General features: G+C 35.9%; 1 protein-coding gene across 1 annotated transcript; it reads right to left on the minus strand.

The window, feature by feature from the left end:
* Nucleotides 1-618: 618 nt before the first annotated feature.
* Nucleotides 619-23,340, minus strand: LOC124452210 (WD repeat-containing protein 7-like). The gene is given in 35 exon segments (XM_047002792.1): nt 619-873; nt 876-909; nt 1,810-1,914; nt 2,476-2,575; nt 3,353-3,435; nt 3,974-4,183; nt 4,523-5,041; nt 6,015-6,151; nt 6,488-6,635; nt 7,974-8,338; nt 8,741-9,052; nt 9,356-9,505; nt 9,892-10,113; nt 11,629-11,824; nt 11,982-12,046; nt 12,049-12,138; nt 12,141-12,200; nt 12,246-12,267; nt 12,309-12,434; nt 13,323-13,402; nt 16,127-16,206; nt 17,844-17,932; nt 18,247-18,326; nt 18,935-18,963; nt 19,051-19,081; nt 19,603-19,699; nt 20,041-20,160; nt 20,545-20,655; nt 20,733-20,852; nt 21,480-21,550; nt 21,618-21,690; nt 22,045-22,159; nt 22,204-22,284; nt 22,633-22,742; nt 22,937-23,340. Coding segments are annotated over 35 exon segments (4,542 nt in total). The 5' UTR covers nt 23,105-23,340; the 3' UTR covers nt 619-730.
* Between the last annotated feature and the right edge of the window lie 1,374 nt (nt 23,341-24,714).

A 24,714-nucleotide genomic window follows, 5' to 3' on the forward strand; every position in this document is an offset into this window, starting at 1 on the left:
ATACATACGTAAAAGCAAATGCAACCTACGTAATCTAAAATTTTAGTGAGCAGCCTGGGAACAAACTACCGAAAAACTCGAATTTCTCGCGTGTACTCCACGCATTGATGTAAAAACCGGAACGCTGCATGTCGCCAAAATTTTCAAGCTGCACTATTTTAAGTCTTATGATAAAATAACAACATTAAAACGCGTGAGCTGATTGGTCTATAGCTAAGTTTGCATTATCCAGTGCAGGCCAATCTGAGCTAAACCATTAATCATATTAATTAAAAGAATTTGCAAATCAACCATCAGTATATGGTAAAGGAAATTTAAATTTATCTGTTTTGCATTATTGTTATTTTATAAAAATAAAAGATGCTTTTCGTGTTTGCACTGGCTTATGCAAACCTCGAAGACGTTGTGAGAACTCTCCAGCATGTGCAACCCGACCTTCGGTTTCGGGCTTGCAGTGATCTGCTCTCGAGTTCTCCCAAAGGTCTCTTCGGTTTGCATAAGCCTGTGCAAACACAACAAACATCTTTTATTTTTAATTGATAAAACCAAAATACAGTTTTTGAGTTACAAACATTGCACGAGTAAGACTAGAATTGAAGCAAGAATTGGGAAAGCATCTTTGCGGCCCATTTGTATCAGCAATTCTTCTTCGATGATTTGAAGAAAAAATTTCGACATTTTAAATAAAAATTCTAGAACTGTCTTTATCGTACACGAGCATCGAATTAATTCACACCGAGAAAGTAAGCTGTTTACCATCCGCTAAAAGTAACACGACAGATTTTTGATTAACCCATACAAGTTTTGTCTGCTTAAGACCAACAGGTGTGATCTCCACATTTCTCCACACGTTATGCGTGCGAATACATTGACACTTGATCCAAGAACACCGAACAACGAGGAACTCGTCTAGATTACAATGAGAGCGAGTTAAAGAGCTTTATAAAATAAAAACACTAAAACGCGTGCGCTGATTGGTCTATAGCTGTCTTTGCATTAGAGGATGCAAAAGAAATAAATCTCACAATCAATCAAAGAGAACTTGCAAATCAATCATGAATACTTCTTACAGCAGGAAAATTAAAGCGTTTGTTTTAAATTAATATGTTTCGCATTATTGTTATTAAAAAAAAGAAAATAAACGATGTTTTTCGTGTTTCCACTGGCTTATGTAAACCTCGGAGATGTTTGTGAGAACTCTCCAGAAGGTGCAAACTCCCTACCTTCGGTCTCGGGCTTGCACTGATATGCTTTCAAGTTCTTCCAAAGGTTTCAGCGGTTTGCATAAGCCTGTGCAAACACAGAGAGCATCTTTTATTTCTTAAGTGCCCCTATCAAAAAACTTTTTGCGATATGAAAGCTAAGTGGAACATCTAGCGTATCCGTAAAAAACTTTTTCAATTTGGTCAAATCCTCATCTTGTAATGGCGGTTTAAAGTTGCCTTACAATGGACCTTGTCCGTCGTGGCATGAAGCCTGGGTCTAGCCGTAGTCTGACGTCATCTAAGGTAGCTGGTACATATATCTTGTATTGAGGAGTCCTTACATGACATCAAGAGTACGTCGTTCCAGACTTTTCGAAGGTCCATTAAAAGGAGCATTTTTGCCAACTTTAACAAGCCATAAAAATGCAACGATTTGACCAACTTAAAACTTTTTCCAGTGATACGTTAGAATTCACAACTAACTATGATATCGCCAATAAACATTTTGCTGAAAGGGGCACTTAGAGTACCACTAAACCCTCCTGGTTCTACAACGTCCCGAACATTCTTGCACATACCCGCTATGGTTTGCATGCAAACTCACCTGCCAAAAGTGTACCTTTGAGTCTTGGTATGAATATGTAGCTAGAAGTTTACCATCTTTGGAAAATTCTACCGCGGTGATTGCGTAGGAGTGTGCAGAAATAATCTATGACAATATATAATTTTCATAAATATACGTCCAATGTTCTGATATTGAAACTTAACAGATGTTGGAATATTGTCCTTTATAGTATTTCCGACAGGAGCAGGAGTCATCTTGTGTTTAAACCTGAGTCCTTACATACTCCAGTCTAGTGTGTTCATCAGGAGTGATCTGATGTTGAAACTTGAGTTTTTATATACTCCAGTCTAGTGTGTTCATCAGGAGTGATCTGATGTTGAAATTTGAGTTTTTATATACTCCAGTCTAGTGTGTTCATCAGGAGTGATCTGATGTTGAAACTTTAGTTCTTATATACTCCAGTCTAGAGTCTTCATCACGAGTGATCTGATGTTGAAATTTGAGTCCTCATTTACTCCAGTGCAATGCCTTCATCAGAAAATATCTGATTTTGGAAGTCAAGATCTTATATGTCTTAGTCTATCTTCTTTTATCAATATAGATATCATACTGGCGCTAAGTGCGAATATTTGAAGGTGACTTTCAAATGAATCTTCAAACTTCTGTAGCGAAAAGCAGATGGAAAAAAATATTCGCCGAGCTAACCTGATCTTTAGATGATCTCAAATCATAGAGAGTGATCTGCCCAGATTTTAAGCCCACTGCAAGACGTCTTGTAGTTGTACAATAACTTATCATGTGAAATCTAAAATAACACGAAATTGGAGAAAACAACAGATAGTTAATTGGCGTTAGCGTGTTTTCATGTGACGTCAGCCATGTTGATAAGTGACCGGTCAAAGGGCTGATAATCAACAACCATGAAATCAATACAAATTCTTTTCACTGAATGGGGTTTTCTACCAACATGGCGGACAGTGAAAACACTTAATATTTAAACCGGATGTCAGCTTTTTTTAGTAAATCACCATAAAGAAAGAGCGATAGTTTCATCTTATTGCTGACGTAGTTCTATATTGAGATCAGTGTATTGATGTCAGCAGAAAGAATTCAGGGCAAGTCAGAATACATCACAATAAATATACCGTAGACCTCTTCCTATAAGCCCTGACCTAGATAAGTTCCAAAACCATCATCAGATAATCAGAATCAGAATTAATTTCTTTATAAGTTCATAAGCTTTCTTATAGGGACTTGCACAAGGAAGAGCTTACATACGGACGGGAGTGGAGATGGGAAGGGATAATATTATATTATACGGCAATGACCTGTAAAGATGGGGGGATGGAAAAGGTTTAATGAATGTAAAGTTCAAGACGTACAAAAAATCCTGTAGGTAATGTTTCGGTTCTTAAATATTCTTCAGAAATTTCTTACCAACAGTGCAGTTGTTGGAGCATTTTAAATACTATAAGTATGAATGACGGTAATATATTCTGAGCTATCCGCCACAAGATGACAGTCGCATGCGGTATAAAAAAAGTGGAAATAGCTTTTAAATGATGAAAAACAGTCAACTTACTTAAAGAGTGCTGGAAATATCTCCATCATGCCACGTTCTTTCAGCTGTTTCGACTCGACGCAATAAATTACGATCTGAACGACCTAAAATCACCACGATATGCCATAGTTTATCAGCTAGGGTATGTTTGATATAGTTTATCACTGAATCAGGGATTGATTTAGAGCAAGGGCATGTTTGATATAGTTTATCACTGAATCAGGGATTGATTTAAAGCAGGTGTATGTTTAATATAGTTTATAACTGAATCAGAGATTAATTTAGAGCAGGGGTATGTTTGATATAGTTTATCACTGAATCAGGGATTAATTTAGAGCAGTTTAAACATTTGTGAGAACTCTCGAGCAGGTTCAATTCTCAACCTTTAGCCTCGGGCTTGCATTGATCTGCTCTCGAGTTCTCCTTTGCATAAGCCTGTCTAAACACAGTAAACATCTTTTATTACTAAATTATTATTATTATTACAAGCTGTCACCCTCCTAAATGTCCCCATTCCATTAATGGTTACTACCAGGTGTTATCTACCCTACGTATCTCTCAGATACTTGTCTCTACCTCAGATATTTCTTGCACTAAAAACAAGCCGGCAATTAAAGTTTTTGCAAAGCAAAATTCTCATACCTCCGTTAATAATTTCATTACTTCGCTTTGCGTTTTATCAATCATCAACTCCAGCACGCGCAATATCTCTTTCTTCGAACGATATAGCGTGGACGAATGTTGGATGTCGGTGGGCGAGGGCTGGGGACGAACATGACTGTAAACCGCAATGGCTGCCGGGGATGCTTGATTGAATGACAGCAATGCTTGAGCGGAGGAGCTTCGTGCTACCTATTCATATTTTCATATTAAAATATTAGCGACGTAGTCAAAATCATTGAAAATCTTTAGTATTTGCAATTAGTGAACACAAGAAAATTACGTAACAGTGACCTGGCTACACCATTCTACAATATCATCATGTGTTGAAAAAAATCAAAGATATTTTATCGTGTATCATGTACTATCAAATAATTTTCAAAATTCCTAGAAATCCAAAAAACCCCCATCATTCTAGCTATTTCTTGCCAATTACAAACATCTTTAAAAGTAGAAGGCTACGTTTCTGGAAATTATTAAATATTTGTTTTACCATTACAGTAGCTAATGCATTTTGTGTTAGAAACTCACCTCTTTAGCCAAGGTGGTTATAAAAACCAGAGGTCGAGCAGTCGATATAAGAGTCAAGGCATGTCGTGCTGATCTTTGCGAGTCAGCAGCACTGGACAGCGGCAACCCTCTGGAAAAAGATGCCACGTGACTCCTATTGTCCGGGCACAATTCTAATAAAGCCATGAGTACCGCTGAAACATCCATGTGCGGCTCCCATAATGGAAATCCTCGACCAATCAAATCGATCGCTGTTCGTCGCATAGGTGTGTAAGATAAAGTTCGCGAGGTCAGTGACTGAGACTTCAGTAAAATGTACATGAGAGCTCGGCTTGTGAGATACACAACACGTGGTTGGAGCAAAACTTCGCCTTGATTATACGATGATGATAAAAAATGTATAGTTGAATAAGAACATGGCAAATATATACATAAAAGCGCATCCAAATATGATACAATGAACGACCAGGAGGCGGTTGCACGAAGGCCGAACACCACTATCCACTGAATAGCAAATTCTTGGAAACGTTCATAAAATCTCTTATAGTAAAAAATATACAATTTGAACTGTGCAATTACTGAAATTAAGTATTGTGTCCAAGATTACAAAATTTCTTTGTCGTAAGAATATAATACAAGCACCTTTTTCCAAGTTTGAAAATTTTCACTATCCAATGGATAACGCTATACAAGACTCGTGCAAGCGGCCTCAGGTGATTTTCAAATGAATTGAAACACATGCAGTATGCCAGTGTACCAGATATTGGAGATGGTAAATTTTCACATTTTTTTAAAGCTCTAAGAATTTTTATTAATGAAAACGACTCGAGAAACGATGATCTTATTAACCAAACGGGGTACTTTGTATCTAAGTGTTTTTTACTACGATAGCACTTTTGCAGTGTGCTTAAGAAATCTGTTTACTTTCTTTTTTAACGGATCAATGGTCAGAGATGGATTTAGGGTAAGGTGCAGGGGGGTGCGCACCCTCCCCTCCTAGCCTTCTCGTGAATCACATAATAACACCCTCCAACAAACAGCTGAAATCCACACTAGACTGACTGACGTTTATAATGGAAAACCCCGCCTAAAAATCATCCTAAATCCATCCTGTACTAGGGAAAAGTAATAGACCACCAAAAATTTTTTTTTACGAATAAAAAAGCTTTCTCATATCGCTGTACAAAAACTTCAATCTACCCAACTTGACAACCTTCATCGCAAGTCGTTTGAATGGCTTAATGCTAAAGAAATTCATATTGACTTCGTGTAAAATAAAAGACAATTTGTCTTTTTTTCCACTACAAACGCAATTCTATGATTTTACGAAGCAACAAATCAGAAATTAAGCGACGTTTTGTAACCAACCGTCTTACGTGATTTGCTGCTGACAGAAATTGTAAATCACATTCAACTACCAATACCTTGGAGACACTTTTTCTCAACAGCATCGGATGATTTCTCTGACTTGCTACTGGTCAAAGCCAGGTCTTTTGAAACTCCAGCCAATCACGGCCAACATTATAATCGAGGTGGCCTGGCGTCGGTTCGCGTCATATTGAAAGAGTTTTTTCGCACCATCAAGAACATTAGAAACGTCTTCAGAGAAATCGTCTTCCGTAGCTGTGACTCCGCTTGAATCAGATACTTCTAAGCAACAACAACAAAAGAGATTCAAATCTCAAAGAATTTGTTGAATGAATGTAAAAGCCTAACATCACCAACGTCATTATAAAATAATGAAAAGTTCTAAAGGAATTACTTTAACAATTCTGAAACCATCCCTTTCTAAAACTATCGTAGATCCATCTCTACTTACGACAACAAAACACATATTACAAGAACACCCCCCCCCCTTTTCTAAAACCATCATAGATCCATCCCTGCTTTCGACAACCAAACAAATAATAGCCCGTAAGCGTCATTAAAGATTGGGGAACCTGTACCATCAACGTGTACCGCAACTAAAAACAAAAGTCACCAAACCTGTATCAGAATCATTTGACTCCATTATACTGGACCCTTCGATTTGTTGAGGTAAATATTGTACCCAGGTTTCGACAACCTTCACTCGACCATCGTGGCTGATTCTTCTGAGCTCAGTAACAAGAATGGCCTGAGCCGCCTCACGAATCTATAAGGAGTAATAAAACAGTAAAATTAACAAAGATGTGTTGAAGCAGTCATTTACTCTAATACAAGAGGGTCAGCGGAACTTCGCAGCTTTACAGTGAAGACAGAGTTTTGCAGAGTTTATTCCATACTGTCAAGCACATGTATTGCTTTTCAGCCCGTAGCAGTCTTATAAAGAAGTATATTAAGTTCGTAGAAGTCTTATGTAGAAGTATGTTAAGATCGTAGAAGTCTTATATAGAAGTATGTTAAGATCGTAGAAGTCTTATATAGAAGTATCGTAAGTCCTTTGTAGTCTTATATAGAAGTATGTTAAGATCGTAGAAGTCTTATATAGAAGTATCGTAAGTCCTTTGTAGTCTTATATTGAAGTATGTTAAGATAGTAGAAGTCATATATAGAAGTATGTTAAGTTCGTAGAAGTCTTACATAGAAGTATCGTAAGTCCTTTGTAGTCTTATATAGAAGTATGTTAAGATCGTAGAAGTCTTATATAGAAGTATCGTAAGTCCTTTGTAGTCTTATATTGAAGTATGTTAAGATAGTAGAAGTCTTATATAGAAGTATGTTAAGTTCGTAGAAGTCTTACATAGAAGTATCGTAAGTCCTTTGTAGTCTTATATAGAAGTATGTTAAGATCGTAGAAGTCTTATATAGAAGTATCGTAAGTCCTTTGTAGTCTTATATAGAAGTATGTTAAGATCGTAGAAGTCTTATATAGAAGTATCGTAAGTCCTTTGTAGTCTTATATAGAAGTATGTTAAGATCGTAGAAGTCTTATATAGAAGTATCGTATATTGAAGTATGTTAAGATAGTAGAAGTCTTATATAGAAGTATGTTAAGATCGTAGAAGTCTTATATAGAAGTATCGTAAGTCCTTTGTAGTCTTATATAGAAGTATGGTAAGATCGTAGAAGTCTTATATAGAAGTACCGTAAGTCCTTTGTAGTCTTATGTAGAAGTATGTTAAGATAGTAGAAGTCTTATATAGAAGTATCGTAAGTCCTTTGTAGTCTTATATTGAAATAAAGTAAGAGTTGCCATCCACGAGTGATCGAGAATAGAAACTCAAAACCAATGTCGCACAAAATTTCCATTCAAACATATAACCAATAAAGTAAAGTATAGCAAAAGGATGTATTCTCTTTAGATCATATAAGCAAACAAAGTCAAGAACATTACATTTATTTTACCCTCCCTCTCCCTTCATTAATTATATCTGATCATCTGCTCCAGAATCAACCTATTTCATAAGATCTTATCGTGACCATATTATGCAAGTATTTCCCTCATTCTACCCCAACATCTTAAAGCTGAGAATCTGTGAGTCAACAATACCTCGAGACAGCGGTCTTGCCAACGTCTGGCTAAAACATGTAGAAGTGGTGGCCTGTAATGAGCCATGTCCAGTTTATCGGGTAATAAACAACAATATAATGTTGCGAGACGACTCCAACCGGCTTTGATGTTGGCACGGATCATGGAAGCGATAGCCATGCTTGCGTCATCGGGTGGCATCGCTTCAACATCAGAACCTTTCGTAGTTTTGTCAGCGCGACTACCTTTTGCGTCTGGCAAAAAGCTTATCTGACTCATGCTCATCAGCGTGTTGGTCAAGGCAACGATACTTAGTGAATGTTGTGTTGTTAATGCAGAACAAAATTGCCAACGTGATTCGTAGAGTTCGTCAGGATTGAGTTTTCCTGTATAACGAGCAAAAAACACGATGTCAACTGAAAGGAGGTCCTTCCCATAGAATGTATAAATTCTTTAAGAAAAAAAAAAACCAAAAACAAACAATTCTTGTCCTTCTCAATTTTATTTTCAAAGATTTTGAAGCTGTGAAGCAACGAGTTGGTAGTGGTAATAAACTTGAATATTTTTTTGAATAGCGTATTTAACATGGTAAATGGTAACTCGGTTGTTCTAAAAAGATTTAAAAATTAACATATTAAATAAATGATGGTTTTACGCATTTCGGCAGACTTCTTATTAACTGCCACGTCTTTTCCACATGGCTTTCGAGAGTTCTTTTATGAACTACCGAGTTGCTATTCACGGGTGATGGTAAATACGCTATTCATTATATATCTTTCGCTACTTACCACCTGGCAAATTTTGGGCGCAAGGCGATGAACGGGCTGCATGAGAATACCATCCAGGCATGATAAGGCTAAGCTTTCGATGCGTGAGAAGGCCAAACAAAACAGGTTTAACAGGTTTTAGAAGCCCAAGTTTCGCAGTGCAAATATCATCAATCTCTGGATCCAGGCCCCAGGAGTGCAAACAAGAGACTAAGAGCTGAGCACCATCATGGATTTCTTCTAAAAACTTCAAATTTGGGCTAACTCGATTTTCGGACGTGAATGAAACTTGCTTTTGCGAATCTTTCCGATGTTTTCGAGAGTTCGAACCGACTAAAAAAAGATAGTATTTCGCAGTTTTTAAAGTAAAGTTCTCATAATAATTCTTAGCAATGCACCAAGGAATCCAACAACAACAAAAACCAGAGAATGTCTAAGTGCAAGTATGTATGAGCAACATGCATGAGCAACTCACTTTTAGGCTTCATTTCTAAACCATCATCGAACAGAATGATTGAGTGATTATGGTTGAAAAATAAAACCGAAATATTACAGTTTGAACTGTCTTGTTTTATAACTTAAATTAGAGTTTAAAATATGTCCTTTTTCTGATAATATTTCTCATTTCAAACTCACTTTTTTGCATCTTGAATTCTTCAACAAGAAGATGACAGATAAGTGCTTCCAGATCGAACAGCATAACATGAATTTCTGATTCACTAGGTCCAGTCCTCAGAGACGTCACTCGAACCGGGACGCTCTTGCTCATTTCTTGATAGCTATCGACTGTAAATATTAATTAAGTTTAGATGTTTAGATACAGTTTTCATATTGTGCAGAGGAAAATTTATGCTCTATGGAAATTTTTGATTCAACTTATACTACAGCAACATTTCATTGATTATTATGAAATAAAAGCAATAAAACGCATGCGTTGATTGGTCTAAGGCCGAGTTTGCACTGGCTTATCCAAACCGCGTAGACATTTGTGAAAACTGTCGAATGTGTGCAAACTTATCTGCACTCAAGTTCTCTCAAAGGTCTCGTCGGTGGAATAAGCCAGTACAAAATAAACAACTTTCCTTTCTTAACTGAAGTATTTGATAGGCTCATCAAGAAAGCTGGGGAATTGTGAGGGACCAATTGTTATAAATTACTTGATGATCGTGTACCTTCGTGGTTCCGAGCCTTGTCAGACATGCGAGACTTCTTGACTTTCCGAAGCGATATTTGTGATGGCATCTTGGGAATGTTCGTTGCGATGTACGACAATTTTTTCGTGAAAAGTTCCCTGGGCCTCGGGCTTCCTTTCGTCGTTTGTTTATTTGATTCATCGTCACACGCATTAAGGATATCAAGAGCAGCATCACCTGTCACGTGACGGTCCAAGTTTCCTTCGAAAATAAAAACAATCACTGTGGAAACATAGTCTGCGCAAAATCACTCACAGATTTTATTAATTTCGTGACAAGTGGAAGTATGAATCTATTAGTAGATTTCACTGCGCATGCACACTTAAAAACAAACAGCGAAAGTCTTCATTAGATTTGTACAAATGAACATAACAGCGTTGTGCGTTGTATGATTAATTATTAATTATTATTATGAGTAATTATTAATTATTATTATGATTAATTCCGAAGGGTAAAGCGGACATAAATTAACCTCTTTGGGGTGATTGAGCAGCGAGTAATGAAGGAAACGGACTCTAAACTGATTGTTTATTACCGTCATGAATATATTTTATGTAGTACAAGTGACAAAATATTGGCAAATATTACCACAAAAATTAGGCAGAAATCGGCTAAACCCAATGGCGAAAAATTGTATGATTTTACATACCGAACCGAACGATTTCGAAATAGCCCGGTTGTGTATGAGATTGAACATTGTAACCAAATGGTAATGAAGTAGTGAAATTTTATTGTACATATGATTTTAACAATACGTTTTTTATTCGTGCTCTGGAGGGGCACGAGTGGAGGTTTCGGCGGTTTCGGCGGTTTCGGCTTGCGGTGTCGAGAAATTGACTTTTTGACCCAGAACGCTTTGCGCTTCCACAATATGGCGACTGCAAGGAGCGACAAAGTATAACTCTTCGATAATACAAACATTGAAGCCATCCTTTTTCAAATAACACGAAGGATGCAAAAATATACACGCAAGAAAGACAAAGCTACGCCACAACATAATGCATGGTGCGATATATACTTTTAAATTCCTATATGAAAGCAAGAAATATCATCAATATTTTGACTTTGTTGTTTACAAACTTTGTTGTTCAAAAAGCTCCCTTTTCTTGAGAGATTATAGTAATGCAATTCGGCATTTAAGGGAATTTAGTTTTCATACTTTTGCTGATAGTACTTGAAACGCTACCCTCTTGTTGGTATTTAATAAAACTACTTTATGTTTCTCAAATGTGAGATCAATTAAATGACCGGTGGCCCGATCCAAACACTTGGGAATATTGCTCGAATTAAAAACCCGTAAAAATCACTTTCTTTCGGCATATTTTTCCACACTCTTTCATTTTTGATCGCATCGTCAAAACGGAAATTATTTGATCACCAGAGCACGAGTATACGCCTAAGCAGGCGTCTTGTTTGTATATAATTTTACGTAGTGAACTTGTAGTCTCATTATTTTAAGTATTATTTCAAATCTACACAAACTTAAGTTAGACCAAGTTAAACCATATTCTTAATTTTGGTAATTAAATTAAATTCCTATTGTGATTTAGTGCATATATCATTACATACAATTAAATGTGAAATTAGAATAATTAAAGATTAAATACAAACAAAATTTGGCACAACGCCCACAAAGATAAAACTAGATTCACTAATTCACTTAAAATTAGAGTTTCAATCAGTGAATTGGTTCATTCAAAGTTTTGCATAACCTACCAGTCTCGATCTGCCATACATATACACTCCCGTCCGAGAGGCCAATGATAAGGAAATCTTCAGCAGGTTTCCATTTTACAGTCTGCACGGGGAACCGGTGGCACGATGCCAGTAATACACAACGATGATCTCGCAGATTTAGCAATGCAACGGAGTGATCTTGAGCTATTGAGCAGATGCAGTTTTGAATACGAATCTAATCAAAATGATAAAAAGAACGGTATGAGTTACTATTTCTTGCTCTGACAGTAAAGTAATTGACTCGTTATCAAAGATAGTCATTTCTCGAAAAATACAAAAAGGGAATGTTTTTTTCAGATTATTAGAGTGAAGGCTGATGGGAAAATACTTACGCTGCATTCAGGTGGTGTACATGTGAGTCGCGATATCTCGCCACCATTGGCTGAAAAGATGTAACCAGAACACCAGTGGCAAGATTCCATAAGTTGACAGTGAAGTCCGCTGACCCAGACACAAAGTGTTCAGGAGCATATCGGTCATACTCTCCATAGGGTAGAGCAGACACGTGACCTTACTTCCATGACCAATCAACTTTTGGTATTTGGGCCAAGCTACAAAGTAAAACAAAACAAGCAAATTTTAGTCGCGACCATAACATGTCGTGGGCAAAGGAAATAAGGAGTTTTTACAAGCCGCATTTGTGTTGTCTTTGGTCAAAACTGGGTGATTGCTGCTTTAGTTGCTGATATTATGATAATAGTTCCATCCTGCCGACCACAAGCAATTTTTCCTTGAGCACCAAGAAAGAGGCTTGAAGTTATCTTTATTGGTTTTTGATTTCCATCCTGGAATAAAAAAGATTATTTTTTCTCCGATGTTCCATTTAAAATAATTTAACTTCCTTTTTGAGTCTTTACACAGCAGTGAAGTTAAAACTTGACTTCTTACATACTCTAGTCTAGTGTCTTCATCTAAAGTGATCTGATGTTGAACCTGGAGTCCTTATATACTCCAGTCTAGTGTCTTCTTCAGGAGTGATGTGATGTTGAAACTCGAGTCCCTATATACTGCAGTGTAATGTCGTCATATGGAGTGATCTGATGTTGAAACACGAGTTCTAATACACTCCAGTCTAGCGCCTTCTTCAGGAGTGGTCTGATGTTGAAACTCGAGTCCCTATATACTGCAGTGTAATGTCGTCATATGGAGTGATCTGATGTTGAAACACGAGTTCTAATACACTCCAGTCTAGCGCCTTCTTCAGGAGTGGTCTGATGTTGAAACTTGAGTTCTTATATACTCTAGTCTTGTGCCTTCATCAGAAGAGACCTGATGTCGAAATTTGAATTTTAAATACTACAGTGTAGTATCTTCATCGGGAGTGATCTAATGCAGAAACCTGAATACACAGTCTGGTCTCTTCATTACAATTGATCTGACTTCTAAACTCAAGTTGACGGAAACACTTCGCCTATTAAATGCATCTGTGAAAATTCACGTTTTGAACTACTACTAACGCAAGCAATCTGTTTTCAAAAAAACATGTTTTGAAATTGTCTACTAAGATAAATTTAATACATAGTTAAGCCTAAAAATTCATAAACTTCGAATAACCTTCGTCAAAGATGGATTTAACATAATCAGATGTAGAGATAACATGAGAGCTTTTCCATCTTCTGTTTAATGTTTCCGTATATAAAAATATTGTAATGAATCACGGAAGTCTTTCTTACCAAGGAATCCAACAAACCGCAAGGCTTCGTCAAAGAATTCCAAATATCAGCATAACCAGTGCTTACGTCACACGGGATCGCTACATACACAAGAGAAGAAGGAAATCAGCTATAAAACATCTCGAGACTTCCATTACAAAGTTCACAACCAATTACAGTAGAACCCCGATAACTTTAACTTTCAAGGAAACGGAAAAGTTTGAATTAGGCGAAGGGGTTGTTAAATTCTGTACATAATGTTAATCCAAAAGTATTAGAGGTTTACTATTTACAATTGTGAGCTACGACAAAGCAATAAACAAACAGTTCAAGTGCGATAAAACACTTTAAAAGATACGTACTTTGTATAAACAAGAACTTCCTAAGTAGATAAATAAAATCTAATTTCTAACACCATTGTGGCAACTTAATTACTGTGGCGAGTAATTTCCATTTGTATGAATCGAATTCACAATTTTGACGCTAAAGGTTCATCCCCTTAACGTTTTGACATAAGAGTTCAAACAATCCAGAGAAATATAACCAAGTGAAAGAGAGTATATGGAGTTAACCCTTAAGAGCCCGCAGTTGTTTCTAGATTCATTCTTATTTGGCTTTCTGCCTGTTACGCATTTGTCATAAGGGACATTGGAGGGTAAAGCAAGTTTGATTTATCAGGATTCTACTGTGACTTGAACACAAAATCACAACGACTTCTGCCTTGCACTTTCGTGTTCACCATCTACAAGCAACTAACTGCAAAAAGACAAGCTAAATAAAACACAACAAAAGATCCATCTCACGCTGTTGTCAAAGCGATGAATTACTGACGTAAACAATCAGGCGCTTGCAGTTTAATTAATGACGTAACAAACAAAGCACGCGCACGAAAGGCTGTTTAATGCCACAAGTCGCTTTAGTAGCATTGAGAGGTAGGTGCATATAAAGCACAGCAAATCGACTGATTATATATAGATTCGTGAAATTTGGTTTAAAACCAAATCAGATTATATTTTCTTCACTGAGGATATGCTGCCTGGGAAAAGTTGGATCATGGAATCCAATCTCAAGTGGAAACCAGATAATCTTCTAGGAAGAGATTTACGTGTGAAACAGACCGTCCCCATCGCCAACAATTAAAGTATGCAGCCCGAATATTCGTGAAAGGGCGATATTTTGCAACAATTTTGACGACATGGAAGAGTGGAAGAAGACCATTGACATAGTCGCTTATTATACAAGGAACCAGACGATGTTTGACAATCACCGTCATTTACAAATGCGTTTCAAACTCATGGACGCGCACTTAAATACTATGGAAAAGATCGTAGAAGATGTTGGCATCGAGTGTTCCCAGTCGCAGGTAAGATACTGTACTACCAAATACCCAAAAGGTAATACAACTTCACCATAAAATATATCGAGAATGACTGGAGAATGATGTATGATGTAGGAGTTATTGCAAAAACATTTTCAAAACTAAAGATTTCATTTAATGAAAATGTAGAAATGTTTGAATACGTTGTGAAAGATGATTTCTTAGAAAAGACTAATGTGTTTCCATGATTGAAACATTAAAAAGAAAAATACACGGTGTAGTAGATAATGAATATTATAACAAACGAACAAATGCAAAGTATCCGAAAAAACACATGCTTCAAAAATACAACTAAAAAACATTGACCTGAAATACACCTACGCCTTTTTCAAACGTAGTATTTTGCATGTGTGGAATAAAATAATTTGAATTAAGTGCATGCGAAATTCAGCGTATGAAACAATTAAATTCGACTGTTTACTTGAGGTCGACCTTAACATTAAAATTCGATCGGTTTGGTGGCATTATGCGACGAAAGTGCGACGTCCTTTCAAACGCTGAATGTTGCACGTGTCGATTACAATTGGGCTCTCGCATTTTACTCAAAACAAAGTCATGAACGAGATAAAGCGAAGACGTCGTGTAGTAATTGTTATTCGACACATGCAAAATTCGACGTTTGAAACAGGACTTGTTTGAAAATAAAAAAACACCTTCACGAAAAGCTTCACACAAAATGTCTCACAAAACATTGTTTTTATAAAGAATATACATACGAACCATAAATGTCCACGTAGCGATGAAAGATTAAAAGACAAAAGCTCTTCACGAGAGAAGAAACCGACTTCAACAAAACTCGACTTTCAAAGAAAACAAAAGGCGGGAAACGATTGTCTTCCAGTCAACGGCGGTAATGTACGAGTTTTAGAGGACCTCGGAAGCGAGAGATTGACGACTATGGACGCAATATCAACAGGTGATGAACTGGAACGCGATTACGCAAAGAAACAGTTAGACGTCAGAATAGAAAAATGCCCAACAGAAGAGTTAGTTCTGGAAGATTTTAACGAGAACGATAATTTGAATCTTCCGACGTTAAAAACTTGTTAAAACAGAGAACATAGCAAAATAGAGGTTTGTGATGAAATTAGATCCACGAAAAAATGAATTCACCGAAGAAGAGATGCTCTACTTGGTTGCAAAGATTTCAAATGCAATTTCAAGCCCTGCTCAAGTTCTTCAGTCGTAATAAGATAACGCCTACCGTATTTTGATACATCTTAAACGTTGATCGTAATTAAATTAGTTTTAAAACATCGATAACGAAATAGTTATGTGGTTCAATAGATCACTTTGTCCAACAAGAATTATTCAAAGCTCCGTTTGAAATAAGTAAGGGCTGATTAAGACAGCAGAAGAGTTAATTTTCAACAACAATCTCTGGAAAGGTTTTGGTTTCATTCATTGTTCTTACAATGTAAAAGACATTTAACCCCCGTCTACCAACCTTCGGAAGAGTTCGTAAGTAGACGCTCTTCGTAATTGCCAAGTTCGAGAACGATGTCATCGATAGACCAAACCTTAATTCTATCAAAATATGACGATAGTTAGGTTTACTAAAAGCCACACTTTCACATTGAAATATATCATCCATTTTTGAACATTGACAGAAAATTTATGAGCATTGTCAGTGATTTTTAATCACCCTCCGCCTGAATTTGTTTAACACCTCTTTTTTAGCGATTAACTCAAGCGAAACTTCACCCTTCCGGGGAGGCGCGCACATTCCTAACTGTGGGAAGTTCCACATACTGCGATTAAGTGTCTTTATTTGATAGAAAAGCTCACAAATTCACAAGTTTAGCCGAACCACTGTTTCTGGAGTGTCAGACTCTATACCATCGAACTGAATATACAAGCATGAAAGGCTACCTCCCGCCAAATTTGAAGCCAGCAGTTCAACTAGTCTCAATCTTTCCACGCACGTTCCAAAGAAAGTTCATTGACAACGGTAAGCTAGAATACGTCATTCGAAGCCCAAACACGCGTGTTTGGGTGTAATATTGCGCTTCGTGCAACTACAGACATGTTTATATACGTAAAGGTAGCCATCCTGTTTATATTCAGTTCAATGCACTATACATTTTTTACAAAAGTGGGGGGGGGGGAGGGGTGGTTCACCTCCCTAATAATATTAATAATACGAGCCCTTGCTCCAGTCATTCAATACCCACAATTAATGCTAATTTTTAATTCCCATGTCGCGTCTGCATGCTTCTCACAAAAAGATTATCCGGCTCCCAACCATACTTTCTATCATCAAATTTCATCACGTTCTATGCAGTAGTGCATCAAGGGTAAGTCAGAATACATTAATAAATATATATATATATATATATAAGTTTGAAAATTGGTAATCCAGGCATTTAATACAGGAATTGGTAATCCAGGAAATTAACTATTTTCCTCTTTCTGATGAAGACTCGAAGCAACGAGTAGAAAGCTCAATAAAATAATTTTTAAAACAATCTGGAAAAACTTTCATTTTTTATATATATATATACACAAAGTGTATTACAATGTGCCCTCCCGGCTATCACCATATTAAAATGGTGACTCCTGCACTTGGGACACAGGACGTACGGTTAATATATATATATGGGATGAATCTGTAGTTTTCGTGAATTTTTTCATCATCACTACATATATTTACGCTCTGCTCTCGGGCATCGAGCACTGTTTTATACGGAGAATCATCACATATAAATTTCCTATATATATATGTATATATATATATATATATATATATATATATATATATATATATATATATATTTGAAAATTGGTGACCCTGGCATATTATGATAATATAAAGGATTCTCTGGATTTTATTTTGAAATTTTTATTAAGCTTACAAAATTAACGCCTACAAAATCTTTGTAAATAATATATTCTCACATTCTGACGAAGGCTCGAAGCACCGAGTTGAAAGCTTAATAAAAATTTCAAAATAAAAATCCAGAGAATCCTTTATATTATCATATATATATATATATAACCAAAATTCAAAATACTTTAGCAACAATCCTATTCGTAAAATTTTGCTTGAAAATATTCTTTGGCAATTTTGACGAACAGAATCATTGCAATGGTATTTTCAATTTAAAATGAAGCAGTTTAATTTATTCTGCCTTACCCTAGATCCGCCATTGGTTCTAACGTACCTTCCGCTAGAGTTTCCCTCGATTATCAACTTGTGAAATGGTTCCAGACGACCGTACGAAAACATCATTTTCGAACCACTGAAAGTCCTCTAAACGATATTGAAAACATGCACAATGCTTTTGCTAACAATTTTTGAAGAGAACAAATGAAGGCGGACTGGGACGAGTCTGGAGATGCATCAGATATGAGGAATGAACTATTACGTAACTAAATATTGATGAACTATTAATGAAGCATGGCTAAGTTCAATCGTTATAAAATAGCGTATAATAATTCTCAAGAAAACTTTCTTCCTTCGTTAGCACGAAATGGATGAATGAAAAATGTGACGAAATAACCCAGATGTTTGGATTTAAACGTAGGATAAATGTTTTTAGATTATCCATGTACATCTAATCCTACCTGTTCACTTCTATCATGAAATGAGCAAATCAACTGAGGCTGGCCATTAAAGTTAGGCGAACGTTCGGTAACTTGTCCAGCTGTGGAAAATATAGAAAAATTGTCTTCACTGTCAAATGTTTTCAATATGTTTCATGCACACATTTAACGATTAGGGACTGGGACACATAATGAAACCACTGAATGAAACAAAGCCACTGGAACGCATAATCACACAAAGGGACTGGGATACATAAAGAGATAAAGGGCCTGGGACGCATAATGAGACAAAGGCCCAGGTTCTCTTGTTGATGACGTACATAATGGTCGTATACCACGTGACAATTGTAGAAAGTAATATTGTTTTATATAGTAATAGTAATATTATATCAATGTATAATATATAATGTGTTGTATTATATTATATTATGCTTCATACTAGACTATAATATTTCGTACTATCAATAATTAGATTACTCGCTCTCGATTTCTATGATGCAATTAGTTAAGGAAGACGCGAGAGCGAGACAGGATCAGGATCGGCGGCAATGTTTGTTTTTCACTACTCGCTATCTATTAAAAATAGATAGAGAGTAGCTTAAAATCAAACTAAAGCATTTTCAATAAAATAACAATCAACCAACTAATCGTCCCCATTCCCTTCTCATTTAGTGTAAAAACTTTACAATTTTCATGGAAAGCAACTTACCTGGAACATTCTCTTTCTCAGGGCAACACCTGAAGAAAGTGATTTTGTTGATTTAACTAACATGACACAAAATCATAATTAAAGTAATCATGTCAAATGAACAATGGGGTACACACCTTGGTGGTAGACAATACATGAATGCCTTCCCTAAATATAAATGGATCAATTCTTACATGGATGAAAGGAAAACTAGACGTTGTCTGTTCATGTTATGACAGATAAATATAACATAGAAGAAAAGATTACGTTAGTATAATGGAACCAAAGCCAAATAAAATATACAAAAGGAAACAATTTAAAATACAGTTAAGACAACATGTCAGATCTTTTATAATATTTCGTAATAAAGTTGTTTGGTATAGAAATTAGTATGGGGTAAAACCCTAGTCATAGTACTGTTACAACTTTGGTAAGAGACCACCGTTAACGAATCAAATAAACAGATCAAATACCATGTTGTTCTCTTGATTTGTTTGTTAGTAAATGGCATGTTAATGTAATAATAAAACAGACGAGACTTTATCGTGGTAAAAGTTTAAATGTTAACTTAATAACCGCAACTGCCACGGTGAAAGGCATGAAACCCCAAAAAAACACCAAGAAATTCAAAAGAAAACCGGGAGAAAACATAGAGTTCTGAAAAGAACTGTTTTAGAGATTTGAAACACCATACATTTCGGCAGATAACCTATCAGGTATCATTATCAAAATAAAGCCAATTTGAAAATAAATTGCTTCCTTTTCATAAAGGACCAGATCATTAAGCTTGATAAATAGCACCTCCATTGTTTTTTAAAACAAAAGCTTCCACTTCTGTTTGGGTGCAAGACATTCACCGTGGCAATTGGACTTTTTAAGGCAACATGTAAACGTAAATTCACTTTTGTCCTTCTAAACCAGGGGTCTACAAACTTTACAGCCAGAGGGCCACATGAACTTTCATCCAGCATGTTGAGGGCCGACGAACCGTATACCGCTGGTCAAAGAGCGAATATTTTAATAAAACGAAGTACATAACACAAGCTTCATTAGTTAAGAAAATACTTATTCAAAATGTAAAGGTTAAATTTCAACCAAGTGTAATATCATAACAAAATCACAATTAGTCTGTTCAGTTTTCTCAATGTGAGTGGTGAAATTGGCTTTCTTAAGTGTCTCTGTGGGCCGGATTGAGAGGCGCAACGGGCCACATCTGGCCAGCGGGCCGTAGTTTGGAGACCCCTGTTCTAAACAATAAGAATATTTATAAAATAAAAACAATAAGACACGTGCAGTGATTGGTCTAGAACCGTATTTGCATTAGCATTTGCAAAACACATCTGAGCTCAACCAATCAAAACAATCAACCAGTCAAAGTGAATTTGTAAATCGATCATGAATACATTTAAGAGGAAATATTAAAATGCTTGTCTTTTTCACACTATTGTTATTTTATAAAAGAAATAAAAGATGTTTTATGTGTTTGCACTGGCTTTTGCAAACCTCGGAGATGTTTGTGAGAGCTCTCGAGTTCTCCCAAAGGTCTCCTCGGTTTCATAAGCCAGTGCAAACATAAACATCTTTCATTTCTTAAGTGAAACATTGAAACATTGCATAAACACTAAATGTACCTTAGACCAAACCAAGACACAATTACTTTGTATGAAATCAGCAGCTGTCCAGTTTTCTCCAGCAACAGCGGGCACAGCCACAAGAAACTGAAAGTTACTCACATCGTACATCTGTACAAAGAAAAAAATGGATGAAGACAGTGTTTAATAAGGGCGTGAGAAAAATGAACAACCATTGCACAACTAACCTGCCATTGCTTGGCAGATACAATCAGAATGGTTCTTTGGGAGAATGGATTGCATACAACATGAAGTGCTTTGATTCCAGCCATTTGTGGTAGACTTTGATCATACATGGCTTCTGTAGGCTGAAATTAGATTCAAGTTTGGTGTTATATCTCATTCAAAAGAATGCCAAATGCTTTACTAAACAACACTCAAAATACACACACACCATTTGCAAATCATTAGAGCACATTTGACATTGGATTAAATGCTTTGACTTATGTCTGTAGAATATTCATTAACACAATGGAACAATCATGAGCACCAGTTGACAATCAGTAGCATTTATGTATGCAACATAACAACTGAAGATATTTAAGAAGCATTAACATGCTTTCAATAAAAATCAAAGGAAGGAACATGAAGATAAAGCAGACATTTAAATAAACTTAAACATATTTTGTACAACAGAGAAGTGCGATGACAAACTATTTCTATTTGGACGAACATCTTTCAAACAAAGTATATTGCACAGGTTTATCTGAATATCTGCTTTATCTTAATGGTCTGTCCTTTTATTTCAATGAATGCATGTTTATGCTACTTGAATACTCCTAATTGTCATGGCAGTTCATAATACAAATAAATGCTATTGATTACCAATAAGTGCTCTTGATTGTTTTTTGTTAATGATTTTCTACTATTGACAAGGCAAAGCATGTCACTGAATGTCCAAAGTGCTCTAATGGTGTATTAGCCAACATCTCTACCTTGTTATCAGGATTTCTCTTGAGAGGCCAAATTTTAATAGTCCCTAACAATGTCCCAACAAGAACATCCTCTAAAATGCCACATTTTAAAATTCACATGACCAACATGTAAAACAGCAGACACAAATAGATACCAACCTTCTGGAGGCCTGACTACACATGCAGTTGCTAGCCAATTGGAAGAGGCTGAAGGCGACAAAGTGTGAAGAACCTAAACATGTTATTTTTCTGTTTACAACATGAATGGATTTTTATATTTTTTACAAGGGTGGGATTAGCTGGTAAATAAGTGACATAAGACAAGGTAAGGGAGTAAATATTTTAGGGGCAGTAGAACAGCCACCGAAGGTCAAGTGGAAAGTTGAAACATTGCTCAAGTCAAAGCTGTACAATTGATTTGTTTAGCTAAACATTGGGTAGATGTTAAATGTTTGAAGGGTTTAACAATTTTCTTTAGAGGGATGAAATCAGATATTGGGGAAGAGGGGGATGGTACCCCAGAAAATCCCTCCATGGTTAACGGTACCAATTTACACTACAGCAAAAAATTAAAACGAAAACTCACCTCCAATGTAAGGACATCCACAATATACACGTCCAAGTAATATCCATGACACACTACTCCACTCCTTGCTGCCACCAGTAGAAACACGAAATGGCTAATAAGAGAAAAAGACAATCTTTACTTACAAGATAATAAATGTAACAAAAGATGTTCTTCGACATACCAGTAAATTAGTGTGCACCAGGTATAAAATTGGTTTGAATACAAAGACCATCATCGACATCCCAAAGACAAAGCTCGCTAGTAGAATGGCATTGTGTGAGAAACATGACTGCAAATGAGCCGGGCTGGAAAGTTGAGCACTTTAAAATGAGATCTCTGCATTTTATGTGAAATATCTTGCTTTGGTTAGAATAAAAATGTCCAAACTTGATAATAATGCTCTTTTTCAAAGACTTCCATCTCATTACACCAACAGAAGTCAAGCAAAAGAAAGGGATTCTTAATTTGGCAAATCATAAGAGAATATGGGAAAGGCGATCCCATGGCTGCAAATATTTTTCTTCAAGCAAAAATCGGGGGGTGGTTTTGCCCAACTTTCCAGCCAAGAGAATGAGTGTTTAATCAATCCATTTGACATAAATTTACCCGTTTTCTGCAGCACTAATGACAGCTGATTGATTTTCCAAACCAACGCAGGCACAGGCCAGTGCTGTCACAACATCATTATGACCAAATATCAAACTTTTAGCAACAACCTAGTGATAAAAAATCAGAAAAATTATGTGTGGCCAAGTTGAGTCCCTGAGTGCCGGATATTAGGCAAGAACTTGAAAGAAAAGCTAAAATGTCCAAGTGAAAGGAAAAAACACTTTAAAATATGTTATTCGAGGTATATGGAAAGCAATAAAAGACATCAATGTATGATTTTCAGCGTCGTGTTGCATCTTACTTCGACTTTGCCCCCATCCAAATGCCTTATATCCCATATACCAAGTTGACCTGATTTGGAACCAGTAATGATCGTCTTTTGATCGTAAGTGACCAAAATACAGGATACCACATGTTTAGGAGGTGTGCTGCCCCAGAATACCAACGGAACGACGGCTGAAGTGGACATTTCACTTGAAGAATTCCACTTTTGATTGACTGCCCTTCACCTGTTCAAATTACAGCCATTTCACCTGGGAAAGAAATTTCCGGCAATGATTTTTACCGGCAGTAATCTGAGTTGCTGCACTTTGGCTTAAATTGAACACACAAAATAGCTGGTTTTAAACGTGAAAGATCACGTCCAGAATTTTAAGAGCAAATTGCAGAATTCAAACATCGAAAGGGTAAAAACGAATGTTATTTTGTAGAAGGTAATAATTCCCGGTCGGTAAACGTCCCCGCTTCCGTCTCAGAAACTTGCAAATGACAACAAGATACAAAACCGCATTTTATGACTACCGTGAAATTGGCACCACATTGGGCACAACATTCAACACAACATTCATCACAACATTCAACACCACATTCAACTAAAATTTATCATTCAAAATGATAAATCAAAAAATCGTCTTTAAAACACGTTTTCCATCAAATACAACAGTAAAAAATAATTCTTAACTGTTTATTACTATTTTACAGTCCTTAAACATCACAAAAATGTATAAAAGTCAAGAAATTGAAGAAAACACTAAGATTTATATTACAGTGTACTTTCCATTTCTCTTAAATAGCCTATAATTTAAAAACTACACGGTAGAATTTTTTTAAACTTGGCCAGAATATAGATAATTATATTGTCTAAAATATATCCAAAATCTGGAGGTGGCACAAAAATAAATGATAGAAAATCATCGACAAAGTCGGATGACACGAATGCGCGTAATATAATCTTATATATTTAAGTTAAGAATTCCGGTTCTTTAACAAACAAAGCCTTATAAATAAAAAACTACACGGTAGAAATTTTTTAAACTTGGCCATATTGTAGATATTCTTATTGTCTATAATATATCCAAAATCTGGAGGTGGCACAAAAAAATAAAAGAAATAATATTCCTTGAGAATGTACTCTGGTATAAACCGTGAAGTTGGCACCACATTCGACAAACAGCTCTATAGCTAAAAAACTACACGGTAGAAATTTTTTAAACTTGGCCAGAATATAGATAATTATATTATCTAAAATATATCCAAAATCTGGAGGTGGCACAAAAAAATAAGTTGTAGAAAATCATCGACAAAGTCGGATGACACGAATGCATGTAATATGATCTTATATAATTACGTTTAGAATTCCGGTTCTTAAACAAACAAAGCCTTATAAACAAAAAACTACACGGTAGAATTTTTTTAAACTTGGCCAGAATATAGATAATTATATTGTCTAAAATATATCCAAAATCTGGAGGTGGCACAAAAAAATAAATGATAGAAAATCATCGACAAAGTCGGATGACACGAATGCGCGTAATATAATCTTATATAATTAACTTCCTATATCCATGTAATTATTCAAACAAAGGCCTATAAATAAAAAACTACACGGTAGAATTTTTCAAACTTGGCCAGAATATAGATAATTATATTGTCTAAAATATATCCAAAATCTGGAGGTGGCACAAAAATAAATGATAGAAAATCATCGACAAAGTCGGATGACACGAATGCGCGTAATATAATCTTATATAATTAACTTCCTATATCCATGTAATTTTTCAAACAAAGGCCTATAAATAA

Source organism: Xenia sp. Carnegie-2017, unplaced genomic scaffold, assembly GCF_021976095.1.
Source record: "Xenia sp. Carnegie-2017 unplaced genomic scaffold, XeniaSp_v1 HiC_scaffold_24, whole genome shotgun sequence".
Classification (NCBI taxonomy): domain Eukaryota; kingdom Metazoa; phylum Cnidaria; class Anthozoa; order Malacalcyonacea; family Xeniidae; genus Xenia; species Xenia sp. Carnegie-2017.